Source organism: Aethalodelphis obliquidens, unplaced genomic scaffold, assembly GCF_003676395.1.
Source record: "Aethalodelphis obliquidens isolate GAN/ISIS:26980383/991018 unplaced genomic scaffold, ASM367639v1 scaffold51, whole genome shotgun sequence".
NCBI lineage: Eukaryota > Metazoa > Chordata > Mammalia > Artiodactyla > Delphinidae > Aethalodelphis > Aethalodelphis obliquidens.
The window spans coordinates 12,459,874-12,476,126 of NW_020837995.1; the positions used below are offsets into that span (position 1 = coordinate 12,459,874).

At 40.8% G+C, this 16,253-nt stretch overlaps 1 protein-coding gene across 7 annotated transcripts; it reads right to left on the minus strand.

Annotated features, from left to right (window-relative positions):
- Nucleotides 1-428: 428 nt before the first annotated feature.
- On the minus strand, nt 429-15,904 carry GATM (glycine amidinotransferase). 7 transcript variants are annotated; one of them, XM_027084192.1, is made up of 10 exons: nt 14,021-14,133; nt 12,143-12,209; nt 8,114-8,331; nt 7,824-8,019; nt 6,782-6,972; nt 5,675-5,812; nt 5,369-5,533; nt 4,022-4,085; nt 3,445-3,561; nt 429-1,478 (listed from the first exon to the last, which is right to left on the minus strand). In XM_027084192.1, exons 3-10 carry the CDS (start codon nt 8,150-8,152, stop codon nt 1,366-1,368), a joined length of 1,023 nt encoding a protein of 340 aa, XP_026939993.1. In that variant the 5' UTR covers nt 8,153-8,331; nt 12,143-12,209; nt 14,021-14,133; the 3' UTR covers nt 429-1,365. The 7 variants fall into 7 exon arrangements, with proteins under 7 accessions (XP_026939993.1, XP_026939989.1, XP_026939992.1 ...); XM_027084188.1 differs by lacking the exons at nt 8,114-8,331; nt 12,143-12,209 and adding an exon at nt 15,728-15,895 and having other exon boundaries at nt 14,027-14,239; XM_027084191.1 differs by lacking the exon at nt 12,143-12,209 and having other exon boundaries at nt 14,021-14,135.
- Between the last annotated feature and the right edge of the window lie 349 nt (nt 15,905-16,253).

Here is a 16,253-nt window from a genome sequence, read left to right on the forward strand (position 1 = left end):
CAGGATTCAGTCGAGTGTAGAATGGGCAGGTATTTCTGTGGTGCGTGAAAAAAGACACTAGGCTACAAAGGCACGGTCGAAACCCATGACCACTTCAAAGTATACCTCCCCCCATCCCCACCCCACAGATTTTTCATGGGTCAAAATACTGAGTATCTAGAGAATGGAGACTTTTTTCCTCTTCTGGGGCCTAGGAATAGTCCCTTATATTCAGAAGACATTCAGATATTGTTGACTGATTGGATTAATTAATAAATAAAATCTGACTCTGCTAAACATTTCTGAATACAAGCATTAGGTTTAAATTTTTATCTACTGGGGGTGAATATATTGAATAATTCAAAGCATTAGAACACTGTTTCAAGAGCTATATTCCCATAATTTACTTATGCTTAAAATGATTAGACTGATGCCAAACTCTAATAAAACCCATTCTGTAACACAAAAGTTTATTAGAATAAAAATACATGTACCGTATCCAACGTTAAAATTATTTCACGTCGCATGTAGGTTTTACCTCCATTAGTTTTTTTTTTAATGCTTTTAAAGTCTGTGCTTTAAATAATTTGCACATCTGTAAACAAATCTTAGATGACCAAAGATGCAATGTATCCACTAGATACTGAACATCAAAATTTAGGAATTGGAACTGATAGTTACACCCTATTGCACTAAATATTCCTCTAAAATTCTGGACAGAGAAGAAAAAAGAGATTAAAATAAATCACTTGAAATGAGGTAAGTTGTATGAAAAGGTTTTTAATAGCAAATATCACCAATGTTGAGATGAGAATATTAAAAACATTCATGGAAAATTCACTTAAATGTTTGCAATAGTCTAGGTTATTTTTAAAAACAAAAAATTAAAAATTACCAAAATTCCTTATTAGAAAAAGGGACAATTACTGGTTCTAGAAGATCTGTATACATTCTGAGTCTTTTATTTAGAAAAAAGAAGTGATACAAACATTCACAAGTTTAGCAAAAAGGAAAAAAAAAGTGACTATTAGGACTAACATTTCAAGCTGCCTTTTGGAAAGAAAATTAAAAACAGAGGTAGATGGTTAAATGTATTAGTAGCCAAGTTACTCAAATGACTAATTTTTGTTTTGGTAGACATTCACCAAATTTTTATGCTTGAAGCCAAACAGCAAAATATTTAGGAGAAGAGAGTAAGATCTAGCACAGGTTATCTTCCTTTTATCAAAGAAAAATAATAAAAATAAACCAGGCTTAAGACCCCTGTTATGGATATGATTGTATAAAGTACTACAGTTCATGCACTTTTTAAAGCAGGAGAATGAACCTTATCCCTAAGCTTCCTAGTTTTATTTGAGGCCAAGCCCCAAGCCCCAGCAGGCCTGGTCAATCAAAGTAGGACTGTAGGGTGCCTCGGCGCCGGACATCGCAGGTCCAGCAGTGGAAGCCTCCTCCCAGGGAATTGGCATTACGAATGTTAACCTTAATGGTACTGATACCTGCATGGAAAGAGAGAGATGTGGCCAGTTAGATGGACTCACATGAAGATTCTTCTATAGAAATGAGCCTAAAAATGGGTAGGAATACTGTGGTTCTAACCCTTAAGTCCACCCCAGGATAGTCTTTCAATTTTATTCGTCAATTATATTTCATCTAATCTATTCCACTGCTAATATAAAACCTTCACCAGAAAGTCAGCAGAGACTCTGAAGTCTATTTTGTTCTATTGACTATTCACAAGTCAACAGGTTTCATGAGTGGATATATCTGACAAATGTTCAGAAACAATCCAAATAGTAAAATTTCAAGGCCTTTTAGAATTATGCTTTAACTACTTTGTCAGACTGTTTCTAATTTTACCATGTCAATTTAGTAAGAAAAGTGTAATTTAGCCAACCTGAAAAGTTGACTTTACCTACCCACATATAAGCAGAGTTTATCTGACACAATTAGCTTGACCAGGCCACCTTAAGGAAACAATGGAACGGAACTCATCTGGGTTGTATGGTCATACAGGTATCAAAGCTACTCAGGCAATCAGTTTAATCCAGCACCATTTGTATTAATATGGTTATGATGTACATGGCCCAGTCAACCATTGGTATTTTGGAAGAATCTGTTGTGTTTGGCATAATGGGGTTTTAAAAAGAAAATCTATTCTCTCTCAAGGAATCCATTATTTTGAGAGGAAAGCTAAGCTACAGAGTTGCTAAAGGGCCCACTGGTATAGTTAGAAAGGCAGCATGAATCATCTGGAAAGCCTTTCATGAGAAAGTAAGACTGAGCAGGGCTTTGAAGAGTAAAAACAGGGTTTGGACATAGGTTCAGGAGTGGGCTTGGGATAAGAAGTGGGCTTTTAACCATGAGCATGTGTTTCCTGACAGAAAGACATATCTATCTTAGTCAGATGGCCAGAGCCATATAACCTTGAACCGGAGAGAAGTTAATTTGCTTTAACAAGTTCCCTATGTTCAAAAAGACTTTATTAAAAACAAAATTATAAATCAGATATTTGGTACTTAATAATATTTTAAGTTGAGAAACAATAAAATCTTAAAGGACAGGAAACTGAACCCAAGCAACTGGCTTATTTAACAAAAGCCACGAAAAAAAAAGTGGGATAGCATTACAGGTGAAATCATTAGACTGGGCTCAATCTAAAACTAATGGGCTAATCTTTTTAACCTGATACTTCATTAAAGAGGGATGTTTCAAAGGGGCAAACAATATCTTCTGAGTACTACACCTGAAATATAAGACATAAATCAAAACATGACTTGATTTCAACAAGTGTACTGCCTGGCTTTATTTGACACTTAGGATATGTCAAGTAGAATGATAGTGATAAACACACACTTCTGCACCCTAATAACAGCCATATGAAAATTCTTTAAATGCTTTTCTCAGTATAGGATAACTGGTCTAAATTTTGAATACCACGATAAGCAAATTCCCACCCAAGTAATAACCAGTTCTGCTTTTTAGTTCAAAGCTGAAATGATTTACTGACATCCTCTATTGTATTTCATTACTTTGTTCACAGTGCTTATCACACAGATAAGTCACTTCTATATCTGTATCCTTATACGTCCTTTAAAATATGTAATGACAAATTACTTTTGAAGGACCCCAACAATTTCTTATTTGGCGAAGGGCCAAATCATCTATATGCTTATCTGCAAAGGGGCAGCTCTCCACACTTGGGCACCAGCAAGTTAGATAAGTCATAGAAGACTGATAAACTTATTGCTCAGGGGGTGTCTAAGGAGCCTGGGATGCATCTCCAACCTTTTGAGGTTGTGACTGTTGAAAAGAAGTATATTGTCCATCTACGAAATAACAACTTGGTACTTCTAAAAGGAACAGAAATTTAATTAGATAAATCATACATCAGACCTAGCATGTCATTTCTTCTCATTTAATATTTTTGAATATGAACATGTTTCATTTATGCTGGGTACATACCCAGCTTTTCAAACATCTTTTGAATCGGGACTTCGTTGGCATCCACCATAACACGCTTTTCATCTAGCATTAAGACATTCATGGAAAGCCATTTGGACGACATCCAGAGTGGGTGATCTAAAAATAGCAATAACCGTTAAATCATGTCTGCTGTTATTCTTGGTTAAAGCAAGGATTCAGAAGTGAAGAATATTCAAGTGACAGCTCAATTCTTTCAATAGTTCAGTTTCCCTGTGAAAATTTATTTTAATCTTAAGACTATCTGTAAATGTTATGAATCAATCCATACTCATTACACATTTGAATTTCACCTTGTTGTCTTTAAAAAGCCATTTCTTGCTTTCCGTCAAATTGTTTTGTACTGATTTTTCCTGTCTTTTCATTTTCATTTCTATGGAAGGAGAGGTTGTGAACACAAGTCCAGCCTTGTTCTAGTACCCGTAGTGCCCAGCACCAGTTTACTGCTTACCAGAGAAATATTCTAAATTGCTAATATGCAGGCTGCTGTCTATAGGTGAAAGATTCTTGGCCACTGAAGTAATTATTTTAGGCTATGAGTATACAAAAGTAAACATACCATCTGGGATGACTGGTATTGGAGGAGTAACTATGGTCCATCCTGCTTTCTTGAAAAGATCAATCTGCAAGACCAAAATAAAAAAAACCCCCCAAACCCAAAGAGGCTTAAATCTATAGATACTATTCTTATCATTCTTGGTCTCTGATAGCCCTTATGATTAATAATTCTTTTTGAGAAGCTGTCTTCTCAACTGCCAAAATTTAAAAATTAAAATTTCAAAACATTTGGATGATTTTGTCTGAATCTTAGTTAAAATGTACATAAAGTCCTCAGATTGCCAGATTAAAATTAAAAAGTAACAGAAATGTTAAAGCTTTTAAAAATATTCTTGTGCTTTTCACAGGTTTCAGAGATTTTTTAAAAGACCGAAGATATTTTCCTTGAGAAATTCTCTTTAAAGAAAATGAAAATATTTCCTCTTACTTAGTTGTAAGAAAACAAAATATGACTATGTCAAACCCATAGTCCATCCACTTCATAGTCTGTCACTTTGCGTCTGTGACCATGGTATAAAGACAGATGTTAGGAATATACTCCCAAAGAACCATAACTGTCCCTAGTGACCTATTATAACCCAACCATCCCTAGTTCACATACCCACTTAGTATATAAATTATATTAAATAAATATTTAATAATATATATAATTGATTTATGTAAATTATATATAAATAAATTAAAATGAAGTGAATAAGTAATCTTGGTCATTGGTCTAAATATATAGAATAGAAATGAACAGTGATATGGTAAAATACTGAATTTTGCAATGGCGCACTGCAGCCCAGCAAATAACACAAAATCACTCACCGCCCAACTGGAAGTAGGGGGCAGCGGGCAGAAGTAGGAGGCTGCAGGGGGGGATAGACCTGCTGCAGTGCAGTGGCTCTGCTCCTCCCCTGCAGGGTGGGCCTGGCTGAAGGGAGCCCCACTGGAGAGGGAAGAAGACACCCACTGCCTAGTGGTGTTACCCCAGACATGCAGAGATCATCTTGTTTGCAATTCATCTGCTGAGGAACCCCGGCTGCAAGTTATGAGATAATACCACTCTGTTCAATAAAAACACACACATACGCACAAACTTGAGGCTCTGACAGCAGCAAGCAGCCAAAGTCAGAGTCTGATGACACTACACTAATTATCATGGCTACAGTGTATATTTCTGAGTGTTGGACATCCTGTAGTAAATATAACATAAGCAATCCAATGTTTGATCATAATAATGTGAGCATTGCTGAATCTGTCGTTTAGAACCATTAGGAAATCACGGAAGTGCTTAAAATAATAGTGGCAATTCCTTCAGTTGCCAAACTCTCTTGATTTTCCAGAGTCCTAAGAACTCCCCTACCTGGTGACATGGTCGGTCAGGATTGGAAAGCACAAGACCGGGCCCAATGATATTGAAGGTGGCATCAATGTGCATCGGATTGGGGTCTTTAAAGGAGATGATATGCACTCTGTAGTCTGGAGCGAGATGCTTACGCATCCATTCAATGCCCATGTAGTTTGTCACCTGAAAATAGAAAAGGACACATAAACCTATAAAGATTTGGTTCTATGTTTAGATAGCTAAAAATAGGATGAAAATATTTTAATTTTGGAAATTTAAAATATAATAATAAAGTGAGAAGTTTCCGAGGTAGCCTTTATCCACCTGGCTTCTCTGTGCAAAGATGTCTCTTCCAGCTCGAATGAAGTCAGCAGCATCAAAGCACGGCTCGAACTCAGTCGTCACGAATTTTCCCTGAGCAGCCAATTTGTGTCTGTCTTCTACAGAATGGATGGGGTAATCCTAATTGGAACAAGAATGAACACACACAGTGCCTTGGTTCATGAAGAGATGACTCATAGGGCCTTCATTACTAAGAAAATTAGTTCAACATCATCATTTCCTGAAATACTACGGCCCTGTTCTAGACTGAAACAGGCATGGGAAGATGTAGGCCCATGCTAAGCAAACCAAAATAAACCAAACCACCAACAAAAAAATGAAAAACTAGGCATGACAAGTTCCTGATACTTGGAAGCAGGTGGTACAGAGACAGTAATGAAACTGAAAATATTCCATGACCCATCCAATGATTTATGTATCTATCTACAGTACTGAAAATCTGCAAGATGAAGTCATTCTGTTCTTTTGAAAAAGGAGGTTGGCCCTGAGCCTAACTCATACCATAAAATGCGATGCCATGCATCCGCTACCAAATTTGACTGGGTATGCGGTTGGGTAATAGATTCATTACTTACTTATGTCTTTAAACCCATAAAGGGTTTAAAGAAATTTTCATTTTTTGATTCCTTCTATAAGTGATCAAATAGTAAGTGATCTAGTAAGAGACATACACTTCCTTTTACTGTGAATACGGCCTACAGACCAAATTCTTTTTCTAGAAGAGGCTGGAGTTCAGCCTAGCGACTGTTCTGTCTCCACCAATGAATAGCTGTGCGCCTTTAGACCAGTTTTCCTCCCTGTAATGGAATGAAACTACTCCCTCATGAGGTTGTTGTGAAAAATAAACTAATAAAGTACTTAGTTCAAGATCTGGCACATGGTAAACACCAATAAGTGTTAGCTATTATTATTACTGTTATTATAACTTATCATTTACTGTTATTTTCATCATAAAACAATCAGTTTTCGAAAAGTAGGTCATCTCAGCTTCTGAAATACATAATAAATACAAGGTATCAGAGAATCTCTCAGTCTCTGTGGATTATTTAGAAAAGTTACTGATAAGCTCTCCCATAACTGGGGACTTACCTGGTCATAAAGCTCATCAGCCATTGTGGGCTTAGGAGCTGTTGTCCACTTGGCCCCGCGGCGGAAGTAGTCTTTGATAATTGCTCTGTACGCGCGGTACTCAAAGAAGCGAGCGCGCCAGGCCATGGGAGCCTCGATAATCTCATTTCCCACAACTATCAGGATGTCTCGAGGCATCGCACCATATAAACCTGTCAGGCCAGAAAGTTCCAGAGCAACTTCAGTGATGCTAATTTCCAAGACAGAAGAGTCTATATCATGTGATTTCATTCTTTGGTAAAAAAATAAAAATTACAGAAAACCTATACGTGTATATGTACATAATTTTACGCAAATGAAAAAATATTAAATGATACATCCTAGACTGTTAACATGAATTCTGTGTGGGGATGATGAAGCCAGGCCAAATAGAAAAAAAAAAAAAAAAAGAAAAGAGAAAAAGAAGCATCTCTTGGTCAAAGACATCTTGAACCACCAAGTTTTCACCTTTTGTAACTCCTAACAGAGTTTTTCAGGGAATATCAGTACCACAAGATGAAAATTGGGCCAAGGATCACTTATACAACTGTAAATTAGAACACACCAAACTCCGCAACTAAGGAGCCCACCTGCCACAACTAAGACCCAGCACAACCAAATAAATAAATAAATATTTTTTAAAAAAACAACAACACTGAACTCAGGCACAAAAACAATCCTGCAGCAGTGTCAGTTAAAAATAAGATGGGAATGTTTCTGTTCCCCTTTTAATTTCTGTTCTTGAGGAAAAGTAAATGGAATCCACTGGTCTTATGTAAGGAAATGCTCATGAAGTTTAGAAAAACTGCTTCTTTCAAGGAAATTCTAGATTTACAATAGAGTTTAAAATGTGTACCTCTAAGTCTTACCAAAAAGAACCAAACTGTTCCTAAATAATCTTTAAAGTTTTGAAGGATTATTAAAACAAAGGGATCTCTGAGAAATAATCAGAGCTTTCTCCTTACAGATTGAGAGAAATTAAAAAATTAAGACTCTAGCAGTTAAAGTATCCAGTATCACTTACCCGTAGACTCAAAATCAGGAGTTTTATACTTCAAGGACCAGTCAATGGTGTCAGGCCTCCTCACTGTCACTCCTTCCATTTTTAAAATATTGCACATTTCTTCAATTTCGGCAACAGCCTTTTTCAAATGATCTTTGGGAAAATGATGGCCCCCATACTTTTGGTAAAAAGTCCAGTACTTTTCATATGTGTTGGCCTAGAACCAGAAGAAAGTAAGTGAAATACTTACAGGAAAAAATTACAGCTCAAGATAGGTTCATAGGTTGTGAACAATTACTTGTATAACTTACTGGAATTGAGACTGAGACCACATCTGGTGCAGTGTTCATCCCCAGAACCAAGCACACTGACTCTGGGAAGACACTCAATATTTGTTGAATGAAGATCTCTTAATTCTCTGGATGTTTTGAGACCTTTTGTTCCTTCTGCCTGAGATCTCATGCCTTACCACACACAGCATGTCTGCCCTCACATGGGCTTGGAACGCTCTTGGGCCACTTTTTACATGCTTCATAGACAAAATAGGACATGGACGCTCCCATTAGACAGTCTCAATGAAATCAAATAAGAGAACAAACAAAACAGCTTAATAAAAGCACACCTATATGAAGATAAAACCATGGGCTACCCAGGCATCCCAGAATTCTGTCTAAAAAACACTTCAAGATACTTTGTAGGAAAATAGGACACTGCTCCCTTAAAGGTTAGGGACATTCTCTCAACTATGCTTTGTTTCTCTTAAAAAGCCATTATTGATTATTTTCTCATTCAACAGAATCACCACTTGGCAAACCTGTGCAGCGGTGCAAGTCTACCTTTAGTGCTTCCTACACTTCCCTGCCAAAGTGTCTCTGCCCACCAACCTCTCTTCTCCCAATCCATCTAAGCTTTCATAGTGCTTCAGGTCCTTTCACCATAAAAAGAAGTGATTTGAGGGCTTCCCTGGTGGCGCAGTGGTTGAGAGTCTGCCTGCCGATGCAGGGGACATGGGTTCGTGCCCCGGTCCAGGAAGATCCCATATGCCGCGGAGCGGCTGGGCCTGTGAGCCATGGCCGCTGAGCCTGCACGTCCGGAGCCTGTGCTCCGCAATGGGAGAGGCCACAACAGTGAGAGGCCCGCGTACCGCAAAAAAAAAAAAAAAAGAAGTGATTTGATAAGCAAATCCCCAAATTTTTAAGTAGCTGAAAAACAAATCTTAACATTTAGGAAGTGTCCAAGGGTTATACGCATTTTAAAAGACAACTGAATGGAGAGCGGTTGAATGCTTTAAAAAGGCTCAATCAATTTGCTAAAAATTACTATTGAATTAGGGTAGGTACAACAACTATAAAATACTGGTTTTCAAAAGTGGGACAGTCTGGAAGGATTCTTCATTCAGATTGTTTTCCATGTGCAAGGTTCTCAGTCAAATTAAAAAATACATTGGGAAATGTAGGAGACACACATGGATATAATTTATTAAGACACACAAAGCAGAATTCCAATCAGAAGATCCAAATGCTAAGAAAAAGCCTTGGACCTTCATCAAAAGATTGGCAAAGCAATGTACATTTATATGTTTTAAGTTTTTAAAAAATGTTTAAAGCAGGTATTTTTATTTTATTCTTATTTTTAACATCTTTATTGGAGTATAATTGCTTTACAATGGTGTGTTAGTTTCTGCTTTATAACAAAGTGAATCAGTTATACATATACATATGTCCCCATATCTCTTCCCTCTTGTGTCTCCCTCCCTCCCACCCTCCCTATCCCACCCCTCTAGGTGGTCACAAAGCACCGAGCTGATCTCCCTGTGCTATGCGCTGCTTCCCCCTAGCTATCTATTTTACGTTCGGTAGTGTATATATGCCCATGCCACTCTCTCACTTTGTCCCAGCTTACGCTTCCCCCTCCCCGTATCCTCAAGTCCATTCTCTAGTAGGTCTGTGTCAAAGCAGGTGTTTTTAAAGTGTTTCCTTATATCATTGATTAACCAACCACCAGTCCTAATCATGTCCGATGAGGTTTCCATTATTACAAATCAGATAACTTCAGACAGTGGTAAGTGCCATAAAGAAGGGGAAACTGGGTAATGAGACAGACTATCTAGATGTCTAGCTCTTTAATGTCAAAGACCATGTCTCTTCCAGATTATATGTCTCTACATCCACTTTCACCTCAGCCTGATAAGTATCAAACATATGGAAGCAGACCTGCCTCTTGTTAGTTCAATACCTAGGTTCACATCAATTAGGCTGGAGCTGAGCCTGCTGGGGAGGGAATAAGAATCTGAAAAACAGGTCTTCAGCAAACAGGGAGATGCCAGTGAAGCTCTAAAACGGGGGCTGGCAAACTAAAGTCCATGGGCCAAATCTGGACTGCTGCCTGTTTATGCAAATAAAGTTTTATGGAACATAGAACTACTCATTTACATATGGCCTGTGGTGGTTTTGCACTACAGTGGCAGAGTTGAGAGTGGAGTAGTTGTGACAGAGACCTATGGTCTGCAAAGCCTGAAACATTAATTATCTGGCCCTGTAAAGAAAAACCTTGCCAAACCCTGTCTAAATGATCAGTTAGTTGCTTTACTTTTGAAGATCTATAGGTAAACAACAAGCTCAATTTCTGGCCCATGAAAAATGTTATCAGAATTAAAAAGTTGATTGCTTGTTAAGATCAATCCACTCTTTTAAAAAACAGAACAAAACAAGAGCACTCTACTGTTTTCTACTCCTAGGAGGTCCTGCAGTAGCAACCAGAGGAGAGGATAATAATGACTCTTTATATTCCTCTCAGACACATCCTGGTACTACTCTTCCATTCACCACTTCCTCCTTCTCATGCCAGGCACATCTCTAACAGTCCACGAGGGGACAAGAAGTCTTTGAAAATTTAACACTGGGTGAAATAGTTTCTGCTGCACAGCCATGTTTTCTTGCTGGACACATTCCAAAGTATCCCATGTGACTATTTGTGCAGAGTGAAGCCTGCTTGATAAATATAAACTTCCCTGGGAGAAAAAAGTTATTTGAACAAGTGTGAATTCTCTTGTATAGTTCATACTCTGGCTAAGGTTGGACAAAGTCTGAGTGATCAGGCCAGACTACATTTTCCAAGAGATAGTTGGAAATTATTTACACTTCCTTTACAACCCTGCTAAGTAAGTTAGCAATCATTTACCAAGTGTCTGCAAGATAAAAAAACACTGTATTAAATGCTTAGCATGGGATGTTTTTAATAATCTGTTGCAGACATGTGGCTGCACTCCTAGAAACCTGATAGTCTTTCAGAGCCTAAAATCCTTTAGGGGTGTTTGCCAAATGAATTTTAAATACTGTCTTTGGAAGGCTAGGAAATCTCAATAGAAACATTATTTATCCAGCTGCAAACTGATACTACATTAACGTTGATCGACTTTGTATTTTTTTAATTAATTTTTATTGGAGTATAGCTGCTTTACAATGTTGGGTTAGTTTCTGCTGTACAGCAAAGTGAATCAGCTATACGTATACACATATCCCCTCTTTTTTGGATTTCCTTCCCATTTAGGTCACCACGGAGCACTGAGTAGAATTCCCTGTGCTGTACAGTAGGTTCTCATTAGTTATCTATTTTATACATAGTAGTGTGTATATGTCAATCCCAATCTCCCAATTCATCCCACTCGACTTTGTATTTTTAAAAGGTCCTTTTATCAAGGGCTTTAGAAAAAAAAGACAAAAGCAAAACAAAAAGCACATATTTGATGGAAAGTATTCACCATGTTTGCAGAATAAAAAGCCACATAGCTTTCAAAAATTGTGCTTCCTGATGACTATGTTCCTCATTCCCATAAAATTTTTCTAGCACTTACATCTTCCAACATATCTTATGCTCTAACTGCCTATAAATGGTTTACTACACTATTTTATATTTCATTGGTCCCAAACTGATTAATATGTCTGTGTCATTTTTCTCCAACTAGAAGGTAAGACCTTCTAGTTGGCCATGCATGTCTTAGATTTAATTTCCTCTCCCTCGATACCTAGTTTCTTATGTGTCATAAAGCAGAAATAACCAGACAAATGAATGAAATCAATACTGCTAAAGCTACTATTATCTACAATTATTATACCCTCAACAGACTTGGCAAATTGCATCCCTACAACTATAATGAGTTGTAGTTTTGTCCTTTAAAAATAAGTAACATGTAACCTTTTACCTTCCTATTTAATCTCATTAGGTAGATAGCAACCCTCTTAATATCTTCATTTTAGTGAGGCCCAGAAATTTGTGGAATCAAGATCACAAGGTCAAATAGCTGATTAACTGAGATTAGCTAATAAGCTTTTATCAAATACCTAATTCAATCCTGATCTCCTGACTTCAGCCTGGCACACCTTCCAAAAGTCCATGAAATTTCAAAATCTAAAATCATAAATCAAGTGACAACTCAAAATAATGTCTTAGAATTCTGATTCCGTAAGATCACATGATATAAAAGTCAATTATTCTAAAGACAAATAGAAGGATAAATTATTGCTTGAATTTGAAATTTAATTCCACCCAATTAAAATGGTTAGGGGATGGGACTTCCTTTCAAGAAAAGACTTCAGGGCTTCCCTGGTGGCGCAGTGGTTAAGAATCCGCCTGCCAATGCAGGGGACACGGGTTTGAGCCCTGGTCTGGGAAGATCCTACATGCCACGGAGCAGCTAAGCCTGTGCACCACAACTGCTGAGCCTGCCCTCTAGAGCCCGCGAGCCACAACTACTGAAGCCCACGCGCCTAGGGCCCGTGCTCCACAGCAGGAGAGGCCACCGCAATGGGAGGCCTGCGCACCATAATGAAGATCGGCCCCTGTTCATCACAACTAGAGGAAGCACGCGCCCAGCAACGAAGACTCAACACAGCCAAAAATAAATGAATAAAATAAACTTATTAAAAAACAAAAGACTTTAAAAAGATCGTGCCTTTTTAAAACATGTGGATGATACATAAATTAATCTGTTCATCAAATTTCAAATATCAAAACCAAAGGTAGTTTCAGAACAACTAGAATAAGTTATGACTTTTTCTATTACCTTCTCTTCAAGGTCTAACTCAAGAATTATTTTCTTCGTTTAGGAAGAAGACTTCCTAACTATTCAGCATTTGGTCATTGCTTTTCCCTTAGCTCTCCTGGTATTTGAATTCAACTGCCTTGCCAGCTAGTTGCCATAAGATACTTGGTATTAGTCTTCATTTCTACGTAATAAACATCATACCTCTCCAAATGGAAAACAAGTTCTTTTGTGCTAATAACTCTGGCGCCCTGAGCCCACGTGCCGCAACTACTGAAGCCTGCGTGCCTAGAGCCCGTGCTCCACAACAGGAGAAACCATCGCAATGAGAAGCCCACGCACCACAGCGAAGAGTAGCCCCTGCTCACCGCAACTAGAGAAAGCCCACATGTAGCAATGAAGACCCAATGCACCGAAAAATAAATAAATAAGTAAATTTATAAAAAAAAAAATTAACTCTGATAGAAGCTAGAGGTGGTTTAGAGAGTGCAGCAAATAGGGGAGACCAGTTAGGAGTTCACCGCAATAGTCCAGGCAGTAGATGAGATCCTGACCTAAGGCAGTAGCAGAGGGATGGAGGTAAGGTTCATTTTGATAAAAGACTTGTTCGATCTTGGAGAATGGATGTGGAGGATGTGACTGAAGGAGAAATAAATAAAAGTTTTAGCTTGAATAAATAGGAATGCCCAAAACTGAAAGGAAGGAATGAAGAACGTCCCAGTTTTGCAGAGTGGCTGGCAGCTGAACTCAAATGTGCCATGTTTGAGGTCCAGTGGCAATATCCAACAAGGAGTTTAACGTGTTCATATGGACAGAATTCAGGAGAGAGATCTGGACCAGAGTGGAGGGGTGGGAGGAAGCTATGAGAACAGCTACAGTGAAATTCTGTTCGGCCCAACATTACAGACCGTAAAGGAAGAAGATGTGAGGAATAGGGAAAGAACTAATATCCCCCCACCCCCCGAAACGGTCTCCCCAAACCTGAAGGAGGGAGTAATCATTGGTGTAGATAGTGTCAAATACTGCAGAGATGCCAAGTAAGATATCATCAGCCACTGGATCTGGGTAGTCTTGGGTAAGCTAAAGTGAACACAGTTACAGAGGAGAGTGGGAGCAGAAGCCAGACTGCAGACCATGAGGAATGAACCCGCTCAGACATGAGAAACCCTGGCTTTACCTTCACCTCCACAGTGAATGGTGGAACACAGGCATTTTCTGCTCTGCCCACTATCACTTCCTCTAAGGGGTCCCATTCGTTGTAAGAGGAGACAGGGCAGTCCTTGGGCAGAGGATCAGTGGCCTTGTCGTCAGCTGCACAGGAGTTCCGGGAGGAAGCCGTAGCTGCCTGGGTGCTCTGGAAAGTTCGCTGCACCCATCCCGTTACAGTTCTTCCAAGCTTCCAAGAACAAAGAAAAGATTATTGTGTGGTCCTGCACAGTACTTGGGGGAGGGGGAAGTAGAGGTAGGATGAAAACCCAGGATAACACAGCCAGGCATTTAAAATCTTTTAGGAGAATGTAAAGCGAGATGTTAGTGGATAGGTGGGTAGTGGGGTTACAGATTTTACTTTTGTGTTTATTTATACATTATCTTTTTATGTATTATGTTAATTGGTATAACTCTTTAAAACTTCTCAGAAGATTTTGTCCCCAACGACCATACACCCCCATTTATATCTCTGAATGGTTTTCTGCAATCAGGCCTTAAGCAAGTTTTCTGCAGATGATGGGTCACCCTTCTTCCCAGAAAAACCACAGAAAGTGGCTCCGGATCTCCTTGCCAAGTCCAGCTGGGGGAGGGAGCCTCCTGTCCCCTTCAGTACCAAAGGTTACTAGTATTAGGATCCTCTCCCCCCGCCCCACGCAAATGAAACTATAGAAGCATTTTAAATGACTTTATCTTTCAGAATAATCAGCTTCAAACCATCAATTTGTCCTCACGGACACACACTTCACATTATTTGGCACTGCAATTATGAGAGAGTGACCAAGTGCCACAGGCTTATTTTACAGATGGTCCACAGTACCCTAGGCAAGATAAGGATTAACTAACCCAGGTACAAACTTAAACAACTAGGAAGGAGATCTAAGAACTTCAAAAAAGGCTTTTGAAAATGTAGAGCCCATAAACTCTAGATCAGGGAGAGTCTCTCATACACTGGGCAAACCTCAACCCCACAAATCTCTGTCCGGTTCTGTTAAAAGCCTTAGGAAGGAGGCAGGAGGGGAGCCAGGGTGGAGACTAAAAAGCAGGAGGGAGTGACATCTGTTCTGAAGCCAGTTGCTGGCGGAAGCCAAACTGCCTGGCTATTCCCGTCCCAGGAGCTAGGGAGGGTTTGCTGCAGGCGCGTGCTTGCATACCAGGAAAGCGGAGGGCAGGACCGGGCAGAAATCTGGGTACAGACCGAACTCGCTCCAACTCCTCTCGCGACTCGGGACTCCACGTTACACTTGGAATGAGCCTGCTCGCTCCCCCTCCGTCCCCAAGTCCCACTTCGCCCCTTCTCCCGTCCATCCACGGTACACGCATGCCCAACTCTCTGCCCACCCATAGCGATGAGCCGCCAAAAGGCCGCCGTTTTTCACTAAGCCGTGTTGCTTGTCGCCCTCGCCCCCTCCGGCTGGGGAGGGCGGCGCCCCCCGCACTGACGGCCAACGCAACCCGAGGCGCGTAGACCGCAGCTGTGCCCACTGGGTGTGGCCCCAACGCACGCCCCCTTCCCCTGGGACACCGCCAAGCTTCCGGCAGCCGGCAAAGGCTCCTGAAGCCGAGCTTCCAAGGGGGCCCAGAAAGGACAGGGTCGTGCAAGGCTGGCGGGGGAAAGCCAGGAAAGGAGAGGGGGAAGAGAGCACGCGGCTGCCCGATGAGGCGGCGGCGCACGCACCCGAGACCCGATGTAGTGCACCGCTTCGGCGCCGCGGCTCCCGCCGCGCAGACACCGCACCCGCAGCATCGTCTCGTGCCCGCCTGGTCCACAAGCCGACTGTGCCCAGCTCTCGGCCACCTCCTTCCGAGTGCCCCGAGAGCGCGCCCGCAGCAGGGTGTCCCGGTGCTCGGCCTTTTGTAGCCTCGCCCCGCCCCGGCCGCCCCACCCCTCCCGCGCGCCCCCCTCCTCCCGCGCGCCCCATTGGCTGCCGGGAGCAGGTGGCGGGGCCGCGGAGCGCACGGCTGCGCGCGGGGCCGCCCGGGAGTTAGGAACAGCAGGGAGAGCGGGGGACGCGGGGTCAAGTCCCCCGGGCTGGCCCTCTGTTAGCTTGTCAGTCCGACCACTGGTTTCTGCCGAGCTCCGCCAGCCCCGCCCGGGTCCGCCGAACCAGGCCCCCAGTCTCAGGGACGGGGAGGAGGACGCGATTTCTGACGAGTCAAGTAATGATATATACATGTATGGTTTTAAATTTACATTTATGGAT

Bases quoted from the DNA above. Each gene is read 5' to 3' on its own strand.
- GATM (XM_027084187.1), bottom strand. From the start codon at position 15,796: ATGCTGCGGGTGCGGTGTCTGCGCGGCGGGAGCCGCGGCGCCGAAGCG. The intron at 8,020-14,020 runs GTAAAGCCAGGG...TTCTGGTTCTAG, and splicing joins CATTCACTGTGGAGGTGAAG to GCCAACACATATGAAAAGTA. The intron at 5,813-6,781 runs GTAAGTCCCCAG...TGTTCCAATTAG, and splicing joins CTGATGAGCTTTATGACCAG to GATTACCCCATCCATTCTGT.